The sequence below is a fragment of the Leptonotus elevatus genome, chromosome 1 (assembly GCF_054856555.1).
Source record: "Leptonotus elevatus isolate MCC_2025b chromosome 1, RoL_Lele_1.0, whole genome shotgun sequence".
NCBI classification, from domain to species: Eukaryota; Metazoa; Chordata; class Actinopteri; order Syngnathiformes; family Syngnathidae; genus Leptonotus; species Leptonotus elevatus.
Genome location: NC_141239.1, coordinates 30,991,227 through 31,015,834, shown reverse-complemented (window position 1 = coordinate 31,015,834; position 24,608 = coordinate 30,991,227). Strand labels below are relative to the sequence as shown.

The 24,608-nt window shown below is 42.5% G+C and overlaps 2 protein-coding genes across 8 annotated transcripts in view; both read left to right on the top strand.

The window, feature by feature from the left end:
* Positions 1–627: 627 nt before the first annotated feature.
* Positions 628–17,572, top strand: nucb1 (nucleobindin 1). Of its 2 annotated transcripts, none has more exons than XM_086091452.1 (12): positions 628–723; positions 1,318–1,441; positions 1,499–1,739; positions 1,879–1,982; positions 2,944–3,129; positions 3,204–3,294; positions 3,368–3,426; positions 3,604–3,696; positions 4,614–4,703; positions 6,506–6,676; positions 6,752–6,860; positions 14,506–17,572. In XM_086091452.1, the coding sequence occupies exons 1-12, from the start codon at positions 713–715 to the stop codon at positions 14,595–14,597; spliced, it is 1,371 nt and encodes a 456-aa protein (XP_085947578.1). In that variant the 5' UTR covers positions 628–712; the 3' UTR covers positions 14,598–17,572. The 2 variants fall into 2 exon arrangements, with proteins under 2 accessions (XP_085947578.1, XP_085947587.1); XM_086091461.1 differs by having other exon boundaries at positions 641–723; positions 1,321–1,441.
* Positions 17,573–18,687: 1,115 nt separating this feature from the next.
* LOC147181656 (liprin-alpha-3-like) overlaps positions 18,688–24,608 on the top strand; it is a 28,403-nt gene continuing 22,482 nt past the window's right edge. For 4 of the 6 annotated variants that reach the window (XM_086091356.1, XM_086091397.1, XM_086091379.1 and 1 more), the window contains exons 1-3: positions 18,688–18,868; positions 21,657–22,127; positions 23,891–23,992. In XM_086091356.1, the coding sequence (XP_085947482.1) occupies positions 21,786–22,127; positions 23,891–23,992 (444 nt within the window). In that variant the 5' untranslated portion in view covers positions 18,688–18,868; positions 21,657–21,785. Of the gene's footprint in view, positions 18,869–19,029; positions 20,024–20,238; positions 20,280–21,656; positions 22,128–23,890; positions 23,993–24,608 lie in introns of those variants that run through there. The other 2 variants (XM_086091364.1, XM_086091372.1) reach the window with 2 other exon arrangements.

Here is a 24,608-nt window from a genome sequence, read left to right as displayed (position 1 = left end):
AGCTACTTCTTGGGCACTGATTAATGCGACGTACTACCAGTTTTATATACATCTCTAAAATTACAAATTTGTTCAAATTACCTTTATATGTAATTATTAATCATTAATTATATTGGGGCGAAGACACTGATCATGTTAATGATTTCTCGCAATAATTAGAAAACGAATATTCTATGCAACACTTTCCACAAATCTCTGCAGTATTTATATTTTCAAATGATCACTTCCTGAACATTCATGGCAAATCCCATCACTGGAGAGCTATTTTAAAAACAAGCCTGCGGGTTATGTGGTCCTTGAGGGCTACCTGATGCCCGCGGGCAACATATGGCCCCTGGTTTATAGTGTCAAAATAGTGTATATTTGCCACAAAAATTCCTACTACGTACAGCGCCTTACAAAAGTATTCATACCCCTTGAGTCTTTCAACATTTTTGCACGGTACGATATAAGAGATCCACTTCATTTTACTTTGCGATTTTGTGCTACTTTGTGTTTTAACTTTCACAGAAAATTTCAATTAAATATGTTTATGTTTGTGATCGTATCGTGCCAAAATGTTGGGGAAAAAATGAATACTTTTGCAAGGCGCTGTATATCCGTGGGTCATTGAATGCACCATACAATCTCGGCAGCATGTTTATGACGTCACTGCATCCGCCACCAACCGGACGAGTAATTTCCTTTCTGGAGCTCGGCCAACAGGCTAAAAATGCCCCTGCGGTAAGTGTATTACGTCGTTTTAATCTTAATATACTATAATATTATATAGATTTTGTGATGTAAATTCTGAAGTATCGGCATACATACAAGAGACAGACAGAGCTGCGTATGTACCTCTTCACGTGACGTTGCTTCTCGTTTGTATTGTTTCACGACTGTTCAGCTAGCTAGCTGGCTAGCTCGTCGCTTCAATTCCACAAAACATTAAAATATATTTACAGTATTTGTTTTCTTCATTAGATGGATAGAGTACTACATAAAGACACTACTTGTGCTTTGTAATTTGATCTACGCTGTTTTTGCTGTTTTGTTTTAGGAGGCACGAGCTCTGCTAAAAATAAACAACGGCGTTGCGCCTATAACTCCAAATGGGAACCCCGATATTATACGACGTGTTTCGTTACTAAGTCGCCTCTCTAAACAAAATTTTAATAGTTTAATTTGATTAGTTATTATCCTCGACCCTATTTTGCATATTTCCGTGAATGCGTTTGTGTGAATGTACACTATCAGTCAATAGTGTGAAGTTACATCGTTTCTCATTCAAATGTATACAAATTAGATTGAATTGAAATTATTTCACTATGATTGAAGCAGAAGGATGAAGTTGGAAGGTGTCTGGGTGCTGCTGCTTCTCGCCGTCTCTGCGTTGTCAGTGCCCATTGACCGCAAAGAGGTTCACCAGGAAGTCAAAGATGGAGAACAAGAGGAGAGCATGGTATGGACTTTCCCCCATTTATCATTTGACCTTCATTTGACATGCTTTGTTCACCAGGACACGGGTCTGTACTACGATCGATACCTCCGAGAGGTGATCGAGGTCCTGGAGACGGACCCTCACTTCCGGGAAAAACTGCAGACTGCCAACACGGAAGACATCAAGAACGGTCGCCTGAGCAAAGAGCTAGACCTGGTCAGTCACAACGTCAGGACGCGTCTGGACGAGCTGAAGCGGCAGGAGGTGTCGCGGCTCAGGATGCTGCTCAAAGCCAAGCTAGATAGCACCAACACGCAGAGTGAGTCCAACCATGCCAGAGGAACTGCGAAAATAGTCACATTAAATTAAAAAATATTAGATACCTTGTAAGAAAAATATCTATCTTTCTCTATATGTTGGAGTGCCTGAGTCACTGAAGTTGAATGACTGCTTTTCAGGTCTGCAGATGGACCATACCGCGCTGCTCAAGCAGTTTGAACATCTGGACCCGCACAACCAGAATGCCTTTGAGGCCAAAGACCTAGAGCTGCTCATTTCCACGGTGAGAGTCATGTCTCCTATGTTTGTAGTCCCTCAGAGTCTCTCAAGGCATGTATAGTGGACCCCTTGCACTAAGCCTGACAGCAAATAGTGAATTTGAGCAAATGATTGATGCTCCACTAAAATGTCTTGCGCATAGTAATAGTTTAAGCCATACATATACCACAGAGTATAATCTCACAACACACTTTAGTAGTACGTCACACACTTAAAAAAATCTTCAAACATCGCTGTACCCTTACAAATAACAGCTAAGCATGCGCAGGTGTTAAATTGATGTGCCGACACTAACCCAAAACCACTACATTAATGCAGTGATCGGAGATATGTTTTGAGATGTTCTGTTGAGCTATTGTTGATGATTCCACTGGTTTAGTTCTGGTTTGGCAAAACGTTTGTGACCTATAGCAGCTGTAGCAGACATAGGCGCGACCACTTTATCAATCCACTCTCGCTGACTGTCCATCACAAATCTGACACTGCCACTAGATTTAGATTTAGTTAGATTTGCGATTAGATGAGCAAGTCAGGACCTGGGAGAGTTAGTGCATAGATTTAACTAGTTTAACTAGTAACTAGTTTGAATAATTCCCCCCCGTGTTAGCAGCCTAGAGTACCTATTCGCTGTCTCAAAGAGATGCTACAAAAACAAGAAATGTATAATATAAAAAAATAGACATCATTTTATAAATAATAATTTCCAGATTTTTTTGCCATGTACAAATATTTATATTGGTAATAGGTGAGTTTCCCATGAATATTGTAGAATATGTTACAAAACAAACTCTGCGACAAGGTGAATTCGCACATGCCAAACTGTAAATATGCTTACTACTCATTTTAGGCCTTTCAACAAGTGCTCCTAATGGCCTCCACTGCGGGTTAATATTTCTAATTGTGTTTATTTATATTGCGCAAGATGGCAGTTATGATTTTCTACTTTGTTCATATCTGTACACTAGGCTACCAAAGACCTGGAAAACTATGATGCTGAGCGACACGAGGAGTTCAAGCGTTACGAGATGCTGAAGGAGCACGAGAGGCGCGAGTACCTGAAGGGTCTGGACCAGGAGAAGCGGGAGAAGGAGGAACAGCGCATGCAAAAGCTCAAGGACAAACATCGACAACACCCCAGAGTCAACGCTCCAGTAGGTGTCTTCTGTCACTTGTTTGTTAATTTTCTAACAGGAAGTACTTCATCTCTGTTCTTCCTGTTGCTCAGGGCAGCGTGGCTCAGCTGAGGGAAGTCTGGGAGGAGACAGACAGACTGGACCCCAAAGAGTTCAATCCCAAGACCTTCTTCAAGCTTCATGGTAACTGACACCTCCCATCTGCATCTCCCCATCTCTGACCCCACCACCTAATTTTTGCTCTTGACTTTGTTAGACACCAACGAGGACGGTGTTCTGGACGAGCAGGAGCTGGAGGCGCTTTTCACCAAAGAGGTACGGCAGTCTATGCCTTTTGCACGGAACCCAGCAAAGTCATATATTGCTAAAACTTCATAACTCTGTCCCGACGTTACGGAATATCCTCACACACTGGATTTGTACTAGGCAGAAAAAAACTGCTTAGCAAGTTTTTCTGAAAATGTTTTTAAGCAAAGCAACGTGTTCTCACAGCTGGAGAAAGTGTACGACCCCAAGAACGAGGAAGACGACATGATGGAGATGGAGGAGGAGCGGCTGAGGATGAGGGAGCATATCATGAAGAACGTAAGTCTTGTCTCCCGTCATGTGGGAAGGATATCGATTCATAGGGGTAGGCGATATATATCGTCATCGATATTATCATCAAAGTTTCTTTCATGATGTGTAATTTTACATTGAGTAACGGCTCCATTGATAGGCTTCAAAGTAATCTTTGCATACTCCACATCAAACTTTGCTGATTTCTCATTATGGAGAAACTGGATTATTGTCAGACATATTTAACAAAATCTTTTTAAACGAATGTTCTCATACTGATAACTGTAGTCGTTGGCAATGGTAGACCACTACTTACTGCAGCTCAAAATGTAATCATATCTGTTCATATGGAGTAATAGGTCACGTTGAAGTAAATATTCACAAAGATAAATGAACCACCCTATTGGACATAATTTGAATTTCTTTGTTGTTAAATATTGTCGTAGAATATCGTTGTGCGCTATTTTGCAGAAGAGATAGGAAGCAATTTGTAAAAAATCAACAAAAGATGTTCAGAAATACTGTCTACCTATTATTGTTCTGTGAAGCATCTGCGGATTTACAATATTTTTTGTAGGAAATCGTCAAATTGTTGAGATTATTATGGAGAGGAAATAGCCTCGCACAGCACAGAAAAAGTATCCACTGGTGCTTGTGGTGTCAGCAAACAAAAATTCTGGAAAAAGAAAACGGTCCACCGCACAGGGCTAAAAATTGAGACACAATTTATTGACTTACACCAACAACGTGTTTAGCCTAGGGCTTCATCAGGCTGTTATAAATTGTGTCTCAATTTTTAACTGTGTGCGGTGGACCGCTTCCCTTTTCCAGAATTGTTTTTTTATGTTTATTTTTTTCCTTTTTTTCCTTCCCCTTTCGCCCACTCTTACTCTCAAATGTTGGCATTTCATTCTTTCATCCCCCTGCTGTGTTTTTTCCTCAAGGTTGACACTAACAAAGATCGACTGGTGAGTCTGGAGGAGTTCCTCAAGTCCACCGAGAAGAAGGAGTTCAACACCCCCAAAGAATGGGAGGTAAGTGCAGCAGCAAGTGTGAGCTCAGCAAGCCCGACTTCACGCAAGGACTCTGATTTCATTGCATTATCGCATGCAACTATGGGTGGGCGATATGACGATATTAGATCGTTAGAAGAAATGCGAGGCTCACGATCTGTCATTTCTGTGGAATCGTCTGATCGCGACGTAAAGCATTTCAGCACAATTTGACCGTCAGCTCATTTTCTGCCACTGACTGAAAGAGACAGCCATACAGCCTGCTCCCTATTTGACAGCCAATCGGTGTGGCAAAGTACCGCACACACCTTTACAAGTTTTACGGGTTTCTGCTCTGATTGTAAACACTGACGCTCAAGAAAGCCAAGGACAGCAGCCAAACATGAGCGAGCGTGAAAACAGTCCAGCAATCGGAAGCGGGCGTTCGCAATTTGCATAATCTATGCAGGCAAGACACATGAATCCATTTTCTAACACGTCTGCGAAAAGAGTCCACAAGCCCAGTAACGCGCGTTGGCACAGCTAAATTTGCATACGGCACTGATAAAGGTCGCTTGCCTCGGCGGGTTGGCTGGCGGTAAAATGTTGCGAGTCTGGTTAATTCCGTGAACACTACAACGTGACGTTGGTTTGGGTGTACGTCACTCTACGTGTGCTCTTTGTGCATGCGAGTCGCATCGCGGGCGTGTCGCGTTCACATTGAAGTCGAATTTGTTTTTGCAATGTGAACAGTCCATAAAAAGATCGGATTTACTTACTAGCCATGTATTTATTAAATACTACAACTAATTTAATATCTATTTCATGTTATTTAAAATAAATCATGATAAAATCAAAATTCTGATTTTCATCGTGATAGTAAATTTTTGCAAGATTTACCACCCCTACATGCAACCTTTCATCACCAAGCCACTGAAATAGACTTACCCAATCGTGTAGCAAATGCATATGAATTTACTCAAACAAAAATACCCTTCAACCCCCACAGAGACAATGTAGCAAACATTATCAGAAAATAATGATGGCTAATTTATGCTAACACTGCAGCTCTGTTTTCCTTTTGGCTTCGACGTGATAGTCTGAGAAACATAATAGGGCATAAGAGTTAGCCCCACTGTGATGTCATAATTCACTCAAATGGGCTCTTTGCACAAATCCACTACTTCCTGAACTTAATACCACTCCTTCATTCAGAAGGGCTCACTCACTGCCATTTTTTTGGAAATAGATTGATCAATAAAAATGTACAGTGGTACTGCAACTGTGACCTGACTTAGGGGCGTTTTGAGATATGAGCTTTTGCTGGACCAATTTATTTGATTGTTTTTCATTTTTTTCTTTTGTGTCTCACACTAAAATGGCTGCAGTTAGTAAGCTTCACAACAAGCAGCAGTTGGGAAAATAAATGAAGAAAATTACACTTTTTGTTCTATTTAACCAAACCACATTTACTTTCGTAGAATCGTACACTAGCTTTTTATGCTAGCACATAATGCAAAATGCCATAGGCAGGCTAATAAAAGTAGCATCAGTGTTACGGTTTTACAACTGTGAAACAACTTATATTTGAACACAAGCAAGAGCAACACATGCAGACAGAGCATACAACAATAGTCACAGGCATATATTCTTTATCCTCTGTGAAAAAGGACTACCCAGTAATAATATTTCCTCTTCAGTGTGTCTGTATGTATTCTACTGCCCCCTGGTGGCCAAGGCACACACACCAGATTGAGCAGCACAATGCCCTTTGAGTTATCAGGCTGCACCAGCCGTTTAAATTCTTTACGTTCTATACGTTGCATTGTCCATAATGTCTCCAGACTCTGGACGCCAGTCCGGCGTACACCGAGGAGGAGCTGCAGCGTTTTGAGGCAGAGATCCGTGACAAGGAAGAGGAGCTGAAGAGGAGGGCGGACAAGCTACGGCAGGAGCAGGAGCTGCTGAAAGAGAGAGGAAAAGCCCTGGAGGCCCAGAGGAGGGAGTACCAGCAGGTACCTTGGCTGCAATGACATCCTCCGAGCTTACGTGAAATCATCACAAGCGTGACTAGAATGTGGTTGTTCTAGGCCGTGCTGGAGATGTCGCAGAGGCAGAAGCAACCGGCAGCTGACGGACAGCCGCCGGCCGGGCCTCAAGGAGAGCTTCAGTTCCAGCCCCCACAACATGAAGATAAAGGTGAGTACGCGACACTAGAATGGTGAAGGCGTCAAACCACGAAGAAGTCATACTTCTAGTTAAAAAACAAAAAAAACAATGCAGGTAGTCCTCAAGTTACAAACATTCGCAGATACGAACAAAGGCTGACTGATGTCTATAAAAGCTGCATTTTGCGTGCAAGTTAATAATTAAGTGCGCACCACATCATACATTATGGTACAGTATTGTACTGTAGTGCCCCTCTCTGCCACAACCCCGCCCGAGCAGCATCGTCCCATTTGCGCATTTCAACTACCTCTCTGTCCAGTAATGAACGGCACAGGAGCCACGACACACACACTCTTCATACACTCGATATTGGCGCCACACTGAGTACATTTCAGAGGCTCTCCAGGAGGATAGTCATGAAAAGCAGCCCTCAGTTGTTTTCTTTATCGGCGTAGTAGCAAATCATACAATATTTTGTTCAGCTTCGAAATCAATTGAATCTGACTCGGCGTTGCCATCGTGACTCGTCATACGCACCAATCACAATTCATGTGCACTTCAGGGACAGTCGGAAAACATAGTTTCATGAGACCGTTACACCCAATATGTAATGCATTCCACTTCCGCCTCACCTGAACTCAACTCAATAACTCCTCCACCATCTACGTACAGTAAGCATATCTATTTTGTTTTTATTGCATTGTACTGTGTAAAAAATGTAATGTACTGTGTGGAAAAGTGATTCAGATAAGGGATGGTGGATGGATAATAAAAATGTAATGTATGTTTTTTAAATTTAATTTATGTACTGTATAGAATAATGTCACAATACCAAAATGTTGACTTCTTCACTGCTTAAAATACTTGAATACCGGTACTGAAATGGTACCTCGAGAAAAATCTAAAACATCAGCAAAAGCAGCAAAATTATCACTGACAAAATAACTTAAAATAATTTTTATCTTTAAATCTATTTGCTATAGCTTATCCGGGGTCAGGTTGCGGTGGGTAGCAGCTTTAGGAGGGAAGCCCAGACTTCCCTCTCCTCAGCCACTTCGACCAGCTCTTCCGACGGGATCCTAAGGCGTTCCCAGGCCAGCCGGGAGACATAGTCGCCCCCGTGGCCTTCCGCCGGTGGGACATGCCCGGAACACCTCTCCAGGGAGGCGTCCAGGAGGCATCCAAACCAGATGCCCGAGCCACCTCAACTGGCTCCTCTCAATGCGGAGGAGTAGCGGCTCGACCCTGTGTCCCTCCCGGATGACCGAGCTTCTCACCCTATCTCTAAGGGAAAGCCCGGACACCCTGCGGAGAAAACAAATTTTGGCCGCTTGTATCCAGGATCTTGTTCTTTTGGTCACGACCCACAGCTCGTAACCATAGGTGAGGGTAGGAAAGTAAATAGACCGGTAAATCGAGAGCGTCACTTTTTGGCTCAGCTCCTTCTTCACCACAACAGACCGATACAGAGTCCGCATCACTGTAGACGCTGCACCGATCCGCCTGTCGATTTCCCGCTCCATCCTGCCCTCATTCGTGAACAAGACCCCAAGATACTTGAACTCCTCCACTTGGGGCAGGACCTCATCCCCGACCCGGAGAGAGCACGCCACCCTTTTTCGACTGAGGACCATGGCGTCGGATTTAGAGGTGCTGATCCTCATTCCAACCGCTTCACACTCGGCTGCGAACCGCTCCAGCAAGAGTTGGATATCACGGCTTAATGAAGCCAACAGCACCACATTATCTGCAAAAAGCAGAGATGCAATACTGAGGCCACCAAACCGGACCCCCTCAACGCTTCGCTGCACCTAGAAATTCTGTCCTTAAAAGCTATGAACAGAATTGGTGACAAAGGGCAGCATTGGTCCAACCCTCACTGGGAACGAATCCGACTTACTGCCGGCAATACGGACCAAACTCTGACAATGGTCGTACAGGGACCGAACAGCCCGGATCAGGAGGCTCGGTACCCCATACTCCCGAAGCTCCCCCCACAGGACTCCCCAAGGGACACGGTTGAACGCCTTCTCCAAATCCACAAAACACACTCCGATGCACCCTTCGAGGACCCTGCCAAGGGTGTAGAGCTGGTCCACTGTTTCAAGGCCAGGACGAAAACCACACTGCTCCTCCTGAATCCGAGATTTGACTTCCCGGCGGACCGTCCTCTCCAGCACAACTGGATAGACCTTACCAGGGAGGCTGAGGAGTGTGATCCCTCTATAGTTGGAACACACCCTCCGGCCCCCCTTCTTAAAAAGGGGGATCTGCCAATCCAGGGGCACTGTCCCCGATGTCCACGTGATGTTGTAGAGGCGTGTCAACCATGACAGCCTTACAACATCCAGAGCCTTTAGGAACTCCGGCCGGATCTCATCCACCCCCGGGGCCTTGCTACTACCTCAGTGACTTCGACCCCAGAGATATAGGGGAGCTCATCTCGGAGGCGTGTTGGTGGAATTGAGGAGGTCTTCGAAGTATTCTCCCCACCGATTCACAATGTCTCGAGTTCGAGGTAGGCAGCACCCCATCTCCACTATACACAGTATTAATGGTGCACTGCTTTCCTCTCCTGAGACGCCGGATGGTGGACCAGAATTTCCTCGAAGCCGTCCGGAAGTTGTTTTCCATGGCCTCACGGAACTCCTCCCATGTACGAGTTTTTGCCTCAGCGACCACCGAAGCTGCATTCCGCTTAGCGAGCCGGTACCTGTCAGCTTCCTCTGGAGTCCCACAGGCCAAAAAGGCCTGCTAGAACTCCTTCTTCAGCGTGATGGCATCCCTTAACGCTGGTGTTCACCAGTGGGTTCGAGGATTGCCGCCACGACAGGCACCAACCACCTTATGGCTACAGCTCCGATCAGCCGCCTCACCAATGGAGGCGCGGAACACTCAGGCCCACTCGGACTCAATGTCCCCCACCTCCCCTGGAACAAGGGAGAATTTCTGCCGGAGGTGGGCGTTGAAACTCTTTCTGACGGGATTCTGCTAGACGTTCCCAGCACACAATACATTTGGGTTTTACCTGGTCTGACCGGCATCTTCCCCCACCATTGGAGCAAACACACCACCAGGTGGTGATCAGTTGACAGCTCCGCCCCTCTCTTTACCCGAAGTGTCCAAAACAAGCGGCCGCAAGTCCGATGACACGACTACGAAGTCGATCATCGAACTAGGGCCAAGGGTGGTCCTGGTGCCAAGTGCACATATGGACACCCCTATTTTTGATTATGGACAATCCGTGACAAGCATAGAAGTCCAATAATAGAACACCACTCGAGTTCTGATCGGGGGGGCCGTTCCTCCCAATCACGCCCCTCTAGGTCTCACTGTCATTGCCCTCGTGAGCGTTAAAGTCCACCAGCAGAACGAGGGAGTCCCCAGGGGGAGCGCTCTCCAGCACACCCTCCAGGGACTCCAAAAAGGGTGGGTACTCTGAACTGCTGTTCTGTGCATAAGCACAAACAACAGTCAGGACCCGTCCCCCCCACCCGGAGGCAGAGGGAGGCTACCCTCTCCTCCACCGGGGTAAACACCAACGTACAGAGGCCAAGCCGGGGGGCAAGAGAGTCAAACCCCTCTCGAGAGGATTGGCCCAAGCTGTGTGTGGAGGAGAGTCCGACTATATCTAGTCGGAATTTCTATGCCTCACACACCAGCTTGGGCTCCTTCCCCGCCAGAGAGGTGACATTCCATGTCCCAAAAGCTAGCTTCTGTAGCCGGGGATCGGACCGCCAAGGTCCCCGCCCTTGGCTGCCGCACAGCCCACTATGCACCCGTCCCCTTTGGCCCCTCCCACCAGTGGTGAGCCCATGGGAAGGGGGACCCACGTTTCCTCTTCGGGCTGTGCCCGACCGGCCCCATGGGTGCAAGCCCGGCCGGCCACCAGGCACTCGCCAACGAGCCCCACCTCCAAATTATTTATATTTTTTATTAATTCAAAATATTAGGACATATATACTGTATGTGCTTTCACATTGCATGCCATATTCTTGAAGTACTGTATTTGACTGCATTGGATGTCATCCGTTTGTAATACAGTGGCACTGATGACTCAATGTAACGTTGCTTAAGTGTGTGCGCATGTCTCTGCTCTTCTTCATTACGCTCCCAATTAGTCAAATGTGTAATCAAATACTACAAACTGGGAACAAAATAATTCACACTCGACTTATTTTTTAAGGGAAGTGTCAAAAATTGAGTCACAACCTGTCGCCCTGTCGGTCATCTGGGCTTTTTCTATGCATACCTGTGATTTCCTACTGTGTGCCTGTTCATTGAACGCACCATGAGTCCACTGCAGGGCCAGGAGTGATTGTTGCTTTTTCCTTTTGCTTCTTCGCGAAAAACATTTGCTCTTGTTACAAAACGTCATGTCTGTTGGCTTGCTGTGGCTGTCTGCCATGTAAGAAAACAAAGTTCCATATGAGTGAACAGCCAGCAAGCGTTTCAGTGTTCAATGCATGAAGCCTTAACTCGTTATGCTTCTCAACGAAGAGGGCACGGCCAGCAAGTGCTTCAGTGTTCAGTGCGTGAAACCATCTTCCTGAGCCCTCTCGCACACAAGCTGAAAGAGGCGTTTTCCACATATCGGTACACAAGTGGCCATGCGTGTATGTGTACCCGCCTTAAAACAGAGTTGGCGGGCTGTCTTGTATTTATGTAAGAACTGGTGCGGTACTAGTACTGGCATCCCGTGCAACACTAGTATAGAAAGTGTATTTATAAGGTATATAATTTATTTTGTTTAATGGATTTTTTACATATTTTTATTTAAATATATATTTTTTATTATAAAATTACATTTTGTAACAAAATTTAATGTGATTCGATTTACAATTTTTTTTTGACTTTCCAGCAACTTTTCGGAACCCATTGTGTTCGTAAGTTGAGGACAACCTGTACCTTAAATAATTTTCCAAGTAAATAAATACAACATAATACAAAACTAATAATGTAAATAAATCAATACATTTAAAAAAAACATCTTTAAAGATAGAAAATAAAATTACAATAAAATAAATGTAACAACTGGTGAAATCTCGAAGCTTCGGAGCGAGGACAGCATAGTATATAAAAATTTTATATGAATACACTGTAGTCAGAATTCCCTTTTCAAAAATAAGATAAACTAAGACAATATTGAATAAATATTAAAATGATTGGGAATGATGGGAACATTAGATGATGCACACAAATATTTACACGTAGGAAAAAATAACAGTAATAAAATATGTGAAAATATAATAAGCATAGGAAGTCAAAATTCCATAAAAAAATTAATAAATAATGCAAAATAATTGAAACAATAAAAAATAAATTCAATAAATATATGTATAAAATAATGCTGTTTAAAAGTAATATAATATACAACTGTCAATGAGTATGTTGAAGAGCATGTTGTATCAAAAAGTGTACCCTTGCCCCAGAAATTAGGTTTAGGATATGTTTAGATTTTACTATTACAGTCCTTTACTCGTTTGCATAACTTTTATTAAATTTGGTTTACTCACTGACTTACCACGCATTTTTTTTGAGTGGATAGTACCCCCAAACAAATACTAACTGCAACCCCCCTCCCCCTTTTTGCTCTTTGCAGCACCCCTAAAACTGATCGTAGAATCACCTCTGTTTAGAACTAAATGAAAAAAATACTGTATATAAATACTAAAATAACTAGAAAATGTATCAATTATGCAAATATTAAAATAAATACAAAAAATAATCAAATGAAAGTAAACAATCTATTGTTGGTTCTGAAACCAAGAGCAATAAGAAGGTGGCTCTTGCTGGTTTTAACTCTGATAATCAATTAGCAAATGAGTTTAATACGTTTTATCACAGGTTTGACTATTTTGATTTTAGCAATGTGATTTTTAAACCTGAAAAACAAATTATCTTGCCTTGGCCATGTTCCGTTTGATGTCTCTTCTGTGCCTAAATCTTTTAAACATTCTAAAGTCGGAAAAACCCCGGGCCCCGATTTAATATGAGTGGTCGACCAATTTGTTCCTGTGCAAAACTAGCACCTATTTTTTATTACATCTTCCAGCTCTCTTTTGACCAGCAGAGGGTGCCGAGATGCGGGAAGCAGTCCACAGTGATACCTGTGGCTAAAAGTAATCACCCGACTTCAGACCCGTGGCTCTAACTTCCCTTGTTATGAAGTGTTTTGAAAAACTGATAAAGACAGATCATCTTGCAAAGATTGAACATCTACTTGACCCCTTACAGTTTGCCTATTAATTGTATTCAATCGATTAACAATATAAATCTAGATTTTAACTGTAGGCTGGATTCTTGATTTATTAATTTTTTTTAACTGCCAGAACGCAGAGAGTGAAGGTGAATGGATGCATGTCGGTCGAGCTGTCGTCTTCCACTGGATCTCCACAGTGCTGTGTCCTTTCCCGTCTCCTCTATATTCTTTATACTGACGATTGCCGCAGTGGGCATGAGAACAGATTCATGTTGAAATGTGTAGATGATTCTGTAATAGTCAGTCTCCTTAAGGACAATGAGGATTCCCATGGCCCTGTGGTTGAAGATTTTGTGGATTGGTGTGATAAGGCCTTCCTGCAATTAAATGTACAAAAAACTAAGGAAATGTGCATTGATTTCAGAAAGCAAACCATTATTAAAGGCCAGACAGTAGACACTGTTGAGAGCTATAAATATCTTGGGACAATAAGTTAAATTTGACTTGCCACTCAGACAATCTTAAAAAAAAAAAGGGCCAGCAACTTTCCAAGTTCCACATCAATACGTGCTTGATGATTTGATTTTATAAATCATACATTGAATCTGTGTTGACTTTCTCTCTTCTCTGCTGGTTTGGCAACCTTAACACCAAAAAATGGACTGAGCAAAAATAATTAATACAAGCAGTAAAATATTGGGAGTTCATCTAAGCTCACTTACAGATTTGTTCAACAAGCATGTATCGGGAAAAGCCAATGCCGTTCTTTCGGATGACTCCTATCCTTTATATCTTGAATTTGAGATGTTGCCGTCTCGATCTCGGTTTAAATTTCAGAGGATTAAAAGCAACAGGTACGAGCATTCCTTTGTCCCTTCAGCCATCTCTCTCTTGAACTCCGGTCGGGAGAGGAGTTGTACCTGATTGATTGACAGTTTTTGTTGAATTGCTTGATTTGTTATGAGTATGATATTTATGCAGAAATTGCTGTTTGCACTGATTGCACCTTCCCCGTCATGTATGGGCGTTGCTTCGGTCGTGTTGATTCTTGTGCCAGTATACACTGTATATATTTTTTTAAACCTTCTATGCTCCTTCTTTATGTTTTGTTTGTCTTAAATGTTGTTCACTGCTGGATGCAACAATAATTGCCCTGTAGGGACACAAATAAATTTGAACTTGATCAAAAAAATGCCGAAATCCAATTGTTGGTGGTGTTGTGTGAAATGTCCAAGCACTTTGCAAGAGCTCAGTTTTTTTTTTTCGAAGCTGAGAAAATGACCGAGTCCACTTCAAGCAAACTTTGACATGCTGTGTGAAAACAGCTTTTGCCTTTACAGATGGTATAGGTTTTACAATAGCGAAACCAAATACTATTTCTATTCATGTTATTTACTATTAAGAAAAGTGTTTCGGCGTTTTGTTGTAACGTCCCACTCAAGTTGTTGAGTAAGTCTCCTTTTGTCTCGGCAGGAAAAGTTGCTGTTGTGGAAAACGTTGAAGATGCCCAAGTGCGGAATAACCTGCCTGCCGAACCGCCACAGAACCTGCCTGCACACACTTGAGCAACACAAACACACACACTACTTTGATGTGCACTGATATACATTAGGGGTTGTACAAACGAGTCGACTTGACTACTCCACAGTGGCGTTTAGAGTGCGTCGTCGTCTAGTCGCTAATGACGTGTTTTTGGCTTGGCAGAGCCGCTTGCTGCAACAGCTGAGTGTATTGTATGTGATTTAACATATGCAGAATGTCCCAAAAGTCACCATACTTTTTTTTTCTATTTCCATTTACAGTAGGTAGTCGTTTTTGTAAGCTAGTTATTTCCTTTCCCATAGCTCGATAATGACATTGGAGCATTTCAGTGCCAGTTTGAGACTCATTATGGCCGTCACACTACTTCACCGCACACGGAAGGTCTTCTGTTTGAAGATTCCAGATAGACTTTTCCTCTACAAGTTCGTCTTGTAGCACGCCTTGCGCTGCATGGTGTAAGAACTGATCATGTTTGAGGAACTTGACAGCCCTCCTTCGTTATATCGCGGCTCACTTATTGCGGGTTAAGTACATCTTAGATTTTTTTTAAATTGTACATTACAGTACGGTAAAATTGCTCAACTGTATATTTTCAGTTTATTAAACATTAGCAAAATGAATATACAGTTAGAACAAATTTTAATCCTTAACAGGTGGTTTAGCAAGAGTAGTGATTACCAACCAGTGTGATGTGAGAGATCATCAGGTATGCTGTGAGAAAATATCCAAGTCAATTATTTTGAGCCAAAAAATATTTATTTTTTATTAAAAAAAAAGAAGGTTTTTGTTAATTTAGCTATACCTGCTACTTAGAGTAACAGGCCGAACAATCAGATGCTCAGCCACTAACTAGTTGAGAGAATGTACATAATTAACCTGTATGGCCACATTTTGTGAATCGTTTTGCAAAGTGGTGTGCAGTGAAATTTTTTTCTGATGTGAAATATGTGCATTGGCCCAATAAAGTTGGCAAACACTGAGCTAGAGGGAGGATAGAAACAGCCGCTTGTGCTTTCAGCAATAACAATATCAAAATACAGTAAACGGTTAATTTTTCCACACCTGTTACAGGTTTCGCCACTACAAGCCTTCTATTAGACCTTTCTCAAAACGTTTAACTTCCATGTCATTCAAAAGGCTAGACCTGTCTTTGAAAAGGATACACACATTAATAGTTATAGTTACTCCAGTATACGTTGTGTACTATTGCAACCACAAGTGCACAAAAAAATAATACCTACATCTCACAGTGTACTGTATTGATGGTGATGAAATGTAGGCATTTGAAATAAAACAATCACTTTTTTACTAGTAAACCCCTGCGATAAAAAAAAAGGGCTTCCTATACGTGTTGGAGCATTGTAACGAGTCACAACCATAAAGATCCTCAAACTGGTGCTGAACTGCAATCGGGGACGGAAAAACTTCTTGCCAAGCGGCAATTTGACAATGCTGCTCAGTGCAACTGCAAAAGCTAAGCTGTCAAATGCTGGTGGCCTCACGTGTGTTTGACTGAAACGTCAAACCAAATATACAAAAAGGAAGTCTGTAGTAACTTTTCGGACACCTTGCATTTCTGAATGTGCTGGAAAGAGCAAGCAAAAGCTGCATGCTCGAGTGGGATTTTGAATGCAATTATTTGCAAATGCCCACCATGCAGAACCCGCAGCTGTGGTGAGCCCAGAACAAGGCCAGGTTTCCCCGTTTGACCAAGCTGTGCAAGCGTCATCTGATTCTCCCAGCAGCAGCCGGCAAGCACACCGAACAAGATTTCTGCTTACCATGTCCATGTTCCGACCTTGCTCTTATTGCAAAGTATTCACTCCTCCTAAATCGTACTTTACTGTGAAAATATTGACGTCATCAGCGACTAGTCTTTCGTGACTTTGCAACTTTCATCACGTTAATGTCGACTTAATTAAAGGGGCATGATTTAAGTTTCTGAGTTTTTGCAGATTTGTCGACCCCTCTGGCGAAAAGCGAAATAGAAGCGAGCGATGTGCACGCGGCCAGTGCGCCGAGACGTACGTTAGTCGGTATGCGGTAGTTTTATTGTGCATTGCTCATCATAAATAGACCCTACCGCATTTTCGTGACGAGGTCTTATCTTTTTAGCAAGAAGAAAGCAAGCTGTGCGTCCCGTTTCACCCTCTTAGGTCTCTCCACCTGTTGAACGCTGCTCCAATATTGATCCGCGTCCTCCCGCGACGCTTGTCCGATTTCAATTTTGCCGTTTTGTCACACTAGACCGTGGTCGGGGGACGCAGGGGAGATTTTTCTCTCCAGGGTCGGAGTCGCCTTCTAGGAATACTCCCGTTGCACGTCGCCAAAGTTTTGGCCCGATGGTCGAACAAAATGAGCCACTGGGAGACGGAGGGTCACACTCCAGTCTTGGTTAATTCTTGTTTTGACCCTTTTACATCCCCTGTCGCGTACACTTGTCTTTCCACGCTGGCGTCCACACACTTCGGCTTTCCCGCCTCCTTCAGTCACACACAAGCAATCTTTACGCTTGCAACACAAGACTTCTCTCTTCTTTGTCTTGCGTGGAGTCTCTGTAGATGTTTGGGAGGTATTGAGTGCGGGCCTCTTCAAATCCATCTTGAATTAGCTGTCCGTGAACAATTGCGAACACTGCTGCGGAGCGAGATAGCATGCACGCGCCTGACGTCACGCTCAGACAGAAACCAAACCCTCATTATTATTTGACTACAGGAAAAATAGGGGCTACGTGTGCAGCCGTTGTGCCAAAATAGTGCCTCCTGTCCATTATACAATTTTTAAAACGTGTGGGTTAAAAATACGGTTATTTTAACACTCAAACTTGAATCATGCCCCTTTAAAAAAAAAAGAAAGAAAAAAGTTGTGCAACCCCTACAACATGAAGAATTGCATTGAAACTATTGTAAGTGTTCTTTTGCTGTGGTGAGATTAAAGATGTTCTGTTTTATTCTGGGTTGCTGTAATTTTAAATAAATTCTTAATTTATGTCCAAAAATGCGCTTTATTGATTTATTAACATTTTTTTAAAGTCCAATTGATGTTTGAAATTGATCCGTTTATAATATTTGCGACAATTGCACCGTACAGATTATTTGTAAATAACTGCTTCACGTCATGAGCCCCCCAACCCAAAAACCCTCTCTGGTAGTGAAGGAGCTGAGCTGGTGTATGAGGTTTGGAAGCTCCGACCGAACACTCATCTATGGTCACGAGCTGTAGGTCATGACCCAAGAATGAGCAGATGAAAATAATTTCCTCCGCAGGGTGCCCTTGAGAGTTGAAAAGTATACGTCATTTGCCTTCTTCCTCATGGAGACTAAGCCCTTCTCTCATGTGAAGTAACTTTGAAATATACGAGTCACGACAAAAGCATACAGTATTTGAACAGTAAATTGTGCAAAATAGATTGAAATAAAAAAGTTCAAACCTTTAATGGTGCCACTGAAGTGAACGTGTTGAAGCAAAAGCGAGGCCAGCGTTGGCTTGTGACGTCATTTTCCAGGTGATGAAGATGCAGGGAGAGTGACAGGAAGTGGTCAGGTGCACAGAGATGTCAAACTCATGGGCGGAAAGTGTTGAGTTTGGGCTTCAAAGTAAGAGGGCACACTTAAGTTGTAGATGTTACACATTCATTTTAGGATTATGGAACAATGAAAATGATCATTTCAATTCATAAAGTGCTTGCATGTAAATGTAAAATGTGCTAAAATAAAAACAAGTAAAAGTTTATTCTTCATTCTTGAGTGAGGTGTGCTGAATGTGGCCTTGATTTGACTGTATTTTGTTCTCTGTTCACATTAAATGATAAGAAACAGAATTGTTAAATACACAGAGGCAGGCGTGTCGCATATTGACAGATTTCTAAAGTTGGACAGTAATAAACTGGTAGTTTTGCTGAAAACTTGATTTTTAAGTAACCAGCTGACTTGAATAAATGAATCAAATAATTCAAAAGGCTCACTCAAAGTGGATGCAGAGTGAGGACATTTAAGTAATGAATTTCAAATCTCTGCGCATTAATATAATATCTAGTCTAACGCGGATTTGCAGCCATAAAACACTCTTATTGTGACATCTTCCCCGGATGTAGCCTTCGTGCAGAACGTGGAATTGACACACCTCCCGGGTACCGTCGCTCCCATCTCGGAGGAAGGAGATGTGGATGTGGAGCAGGCTGCTAAGTAACATCACCGGGCTGGAACCGTGGACAGCCTCCTGCTACTCTGCCACCGGCCGAGACTGAGGCGGGAGGGCCTCCTTTTCAACTCGTTCTCGGTGGACCATGACACGGGTAAGAACGAGAAGCCGCCGCGGCGGCTCCAGCGGGCCCCGGAAATCATCCTCCTCATTTTCACCATCATCATCATCATCATCATCATCATCGGCGACGGTGGCGGCTGTTCGACAGTCCAGCTGTTTTATATGGGCGGGAGGGGCGGTCGAGTGGGGAAGAAACGTCGGCATATTTGTCCCAAACAACCATTTTCCACCATTTTGAAATGTCACAATGTCTTAATTAGGCCTCGTCTTGGCGACAGGATGATTGACACCTCCCAGGGTTACGCTACGTCTGGGACCGTTCGACGAACCAACCCTTCCTCCTTGGCAACAAGAACACCCTGACAGCCGTAATTTCTCACAAAATGTCGTCTTATGGGGGGGCTATGAACGCCGCCAACGCCATTCGAGACGTCTTTTCGCGCGCATGCACGAGTCTCATCATGACGCACGCGCCTCGCCTGCCTCTCCACCGCCACCCTTCCCTCTATTTCACGCTCTCGGCGGAGGTATCGCGAGATTCCACTTTAAGTGGGCACTTCCTGCCTCTGGATTTTACAAACACATTAAGCCTGGTGGATGGGTAATTAAAATGTTGCTTGGCTGACTTCCTGTATGTCTACAGTCAAACCCGAGAGTTCCGAATTTGCTTATATACTGATTTTTTTTTAGCCTATCCTGAAAAACTCACCTATTTGTTGTTTTTGTGCTTGAGCCAAAGCAAATGTATTACATTGGCGCAATCTTGTGGCATCTTGACGCCAAGGAACTACAAGGTGTGTCAGAGAAGATATAGATGTAGATGTATTTCAAGCAAAAATCGCAAGTTTTCCCTTCATTGTGGGGCTAAACGATCAAACAGCACATCATAAGAAGAGAAGAGCCCGTGAGTATCCGACACCTCCTGACCGAGTAGTACATCGGCGTGCTGCAGTGATCGTCCTAACGTAATGTTTTATGGGTCATCAAGGTAACCCGTTTTGAAGATGTGGACAACATCAAGATAGCCGCGATGATGAAGATGCCGACATCAGGCATGGCTCAGAAGCCTTAGACTCGAGGGAATTACTTCCAATAGGAAAACTTGTAGTTCCTATGATGCCAGTCTTGGAACTTTTCTGACATATCCCGTACACAGACACCAGTGAGGAGATTCATCCAGACAAAAGTAATGCTTTGCTATAAGGATGTTCGATACCACCAGTACCCGTATGCATACTCAAATCTTGAGTAGTCACTGATAACAAGTACCGATAGCACTAGTACTTTTTTTTTTTAATTCAGCGATAGATAAATTTAAAGAAAGACCTACATATCCCAATATAGCATTTTCCTTAAAATTGCGTGAAATTAATGGCAATTTTCTATTCTTCTAATTTCTAGTGTCTGATCGTAAAACAGCCACAGAAGTATCGGCCACCGACGTGAGTACCGATATCTTGAAAAAATGCTATGTATCGGCCCGACACGATACTTGGTATCAGCAGAGCTGGGCAAAACCGTCGTTTCATTGGCCCATCACTGATGTCCAACTTTCGACGAGTGCTTTATGATGCGAAGCCCAGAAAAAATACACGGACTGAGCAGCGACTACTGAAGCAGATTTTACGTCCGTCGATCCGCGTCATTCCGTGTATTTGTACGAGGCTTTGCATCATAAAACACTCGCTTTTTTGGGTAATGTTTTTGTTGTACTAAAAATATTTTTTTCTTGAAAAGACAAAAAAAATAATCTTGTAAATTACAAGTTTGTCTTCAGAAATAAATGCTGTTTTCACTTAAAAAAAAATAAAAAAAATTATTGTAATACATTTTTCTCTCACAATACTAAGAAAAAATACAAAAAATCATTGCGAATATTTGCTGTATAAAATACAACTTTTGTTCTTGCAATGTTATGAAGGTTTTTGAAAAAATACAACTTTCTCAAGTAAAATTCAGACTTTTTCCCTCACAAGATTCTTTGTCCTGGAAAAAATAATTTTTTAAATCGTAACATTGTCACTTTTTTCAAAAATACCACTACCTTTAACTTGTTTTGTCGTTATGAAGTTCTAAAAAAACATTTTCCAACTTTTTTCATTTATATTTTTTCAAAGAAAAAACTTTTTTTTGTTGCAGTGTTGCAATTGTTCTCTTAAAAAAATCTAACTTTTTCAATATTAAATTTTTGCATGTAACATTCAGAATAATTTTCTCGAAATTACACATTTTCTCATGACAATATTTTATTCTGATAAACTATTTGAAATATTTTTTTTATATTTTATATTTTTCTCTGAATTATTGCAACTTTTTCGCAATGCAACTTATAACTTTCAAAATACTTTCTAGAAAAATAACTACATTTCAAATCCTGTCAAAGTTTATATTACAACTAGGGGTGTGAATTGCCTAGTACCTGGCGATTCGATTCGCATCACGATTCATAGGTCACGATTCCATTCTTTACCGATTAATCCCGATACAAATCTATAAATTGATTATTGCGATTTTTTATTGTTTTTACTCAAATATAGAAAAGTAGTGTGCCCTACGATTGGCTGGCAACCAGTTCAGTCCCAAAGTCAGCTGGGATAGGCTCCTGCACCCCGGCGATCCTAGTGAGGAATGAAATCAAGAAAATAGATGGGTGGATGGAAAATAAAGAGATAAAAGTATTAAACAAGTTTAAAGATGCTTTGTTTGCGATATTACTTTTTATTCATCATAATCACCTTTTTTTTCTCTCTCGTAGTTTCTCAATAATAATGTCGAGTGTGGGTAACACTGTATCCGAGCGTGTGTTTTTGTCCTTGCAGGTTCCTCTGTGGTATTGCTGAAGAACCTGGGTTGGGGTCCTCTTCCCACCCCCCCCAACCTTACCCCTTACTCTCCCGGACCACCTCTTCCCTTCCTCTCCCTCAACCAAACCCTAGACAGGCCTCAAGATGATGTGCGAGGTGATGCCCACCATCTCCGAGGACGGGCGGGGCGGAGGTGGCGGCGGCTCGTCCTCGCCGGCAGGATCTGGCAGCGGCCTCGGCGGAGGTATCGGAGGTGGCATCGTCGGTTATGGTAGTCGGGACACCCGCGGCGGCAGTGGCGGGGATGAAGGAGGCAGCACGGGCAACCTGGAGTCGTTGATGGTCAACATGCTGACGGAGCGAGAGCGCCTGCTGGAGAGTCTGAGGGAGACCCAGGACAGCCTGGGAACGGCCCACCTGCGACTACGTGAGCTCGGACATGAAAAGGAGTCGCTGCAGAGGCAGCTGTCCATCGCGCTGCCACAGGTGAGAAGAAACCGCCCACCCTCCTATACAGAACAAGAAAAATGATGGCCGCATTAATTTTGGCAAATATTTTAATCTGAACAGTTGTAGTGATACAATATTAGTAATTTTTCGCATAGGATAAAAAATACATGCCAGTAAGTATGTTTATATCGTCTGTCTACATGTGTTTTCGCACCATTTGTTTTGAAACATCAGTTGATTAGAGGGTTACATCTACTGCTACATCGATGCTAGTTTCGTTAGCCTGTCTATGGTATTATACATTGCATGTTAGCATTAAGCAAGGGGACTTTCGATGTATGTATCTCAAGGCAACGCTTGTTCATGTGCAGCCTCAAAATATTTGTTACTGTTTAGAAGACCAGAGTCAGACCGGCGGGCCTAATAGCCCCAAATTCAGTGAGTTTGCCTTAGAGAGAGAACTAGCGCGAGTGAGAGGAGAGCTAAAAAGAGCAAAACAACACAGTGCGCAAATAATGATCATTTTGTGGCGCGTGCAGTATGTTACAAAATGGAGGCCGCTGGAAGTATGTAGAGAGGAGTGTGGAAAGTGTGTGATGCGCTTTGCACCAGCTTTTTTATTTTAACTTGGCCCAAAAATTCTCCCAGAATCCTTTTGGGCCCACAATTTGCCATCTGTCAGACAATTGTCCTGTTGTCTTTTTTTTTTGACTCCTGTTCTTTTCCTAAAAATAGGGGGGGGGGGGGGATTTCATGATTTAATTTGGCATGTATTCATCCACACCGCTGTCACTTGGGTTTCTGACCTGCCTTTTTTTTTGGCCGAGTTTACTTGTTAACCTGGATGACCAGATATGTAGTCTTTCGCTTTGTCTTATATATATATATATTTTTAGCTTAAACAAAAATAATGGCAATCACAAGTGCCATTTCATGACTTCAGTTGGCATTTACTCATCCACTGCGCTGCGACTCGGGCTTTTGTTTTTTACCTTGGTTTTTCGATTTAAATTTCTAGTCCTAATCCAATCAATTTCAAACAGCAGTCCCTTACCCAAGTCGGCATGTATTCACCTGCTTAAGCTGTGGCTCAGGTTTCTAACAGCATTACACGCACAATTAGACCTACACGTTGTCAAAATGTCGGACGAGCGTTAACGTCAGCTCAGGTCAATCCGAATGACTCGTGTGTGTGCATGGCGTGTCGCGCTGGTTCTTTGTTGACACATCGCCGTGGTTACCGGCGAGTCACACCAAAGGCAATTACACATAATTGCACAATTTGACAACAATTCAACTTGGCTGCTGTCAGTCAGTCAGGGCGCTGGCCCCTTTCCTGTCACCTCCGGGCGCTTCATTTTCATGCTGAAAACGCGCACACACACTCTTGGTTATTGCTCAATGAAAATTTCAGGCGCAACAGACTTCCTGTTAACGACTACTTGCAGAGTTTAAAGATACTTATTGATGTTATCATATATTTATAATTGATAATTTTGTTATATTTTTATTTAGAATGTATTGTTATTTGTTTGTTTTTAGCATTTATTTGTGATCAAAATGTGTGTGTCGGGGGGGGGCTCCAAATGTTGGAAAGAATAAGTACCGGTAGTCTCTCTATAAATGTGTGTAATACATATTTTTTAATTGGAATAAAAAACATGCCTCACAGTATGAAAGAAAGGGAGAACCTGTTTTGGATAACGCTATTGATAAATAAATTCCATACATTTAATTGTGGCCAGTGAAATAATACAGTACTGTAATTTTGAATATCGCCCTCTTGTGGCCCTCTGCAGGAATTTGCGGTTCTGACCAAAGAGCTGAACCTGTGTCGGGAGCAGCTGCTGGAACGCGAGGAGGAGATCGCAGAGCTCAAGGCAGAGCGCAACAACACACGAGTTAGTACACCTCTTATTCTACACGTTTTACATATTATATGGGTTTTTTAATAGGGTAATATGGATCATTTTCACATAATTTGATAATGGTAAACACAAGATATTGTTTGGAGATACCGTGTTAAACAGTTTTTTTCACCATGTCAGTTTTGGATCTGCAACGTGCACTTAGCAAGCTAGCTATGCCTACATCCTGAAAATACAATATCCCTTAAGGCAATCCCCTGTCACTGCTACTTTTTCATAGTTGTGTTGACTTCTTATTAACTCATTTGCTCACAAAAACGTATTTATATATTTTTTATATATATATTTTTTATGCTACAGAAGGCTTTGATGCTGCTTCTGAACTGAAGAGAATGCTTGACACAATGGTAGTTATTACAAAAAACGGCCAGCAGGTGGCAGCAGAGTAGAAAAGATCAACCAGGGCCATGTTGCAAAAAGCTCTTTCCCCCACTGTTTTAAACAGATTTGTCAATAAACAGATTTGTCAATATTGATGAAACTTAGCTATATTCTAATGCTAACTGCTGCAAAAACGGAAACTTAGAAATATACATTTTTTTCCTGATGAAAGAAGAGACTCTAATCTTTGTTTTGGTAGGTTCCATGT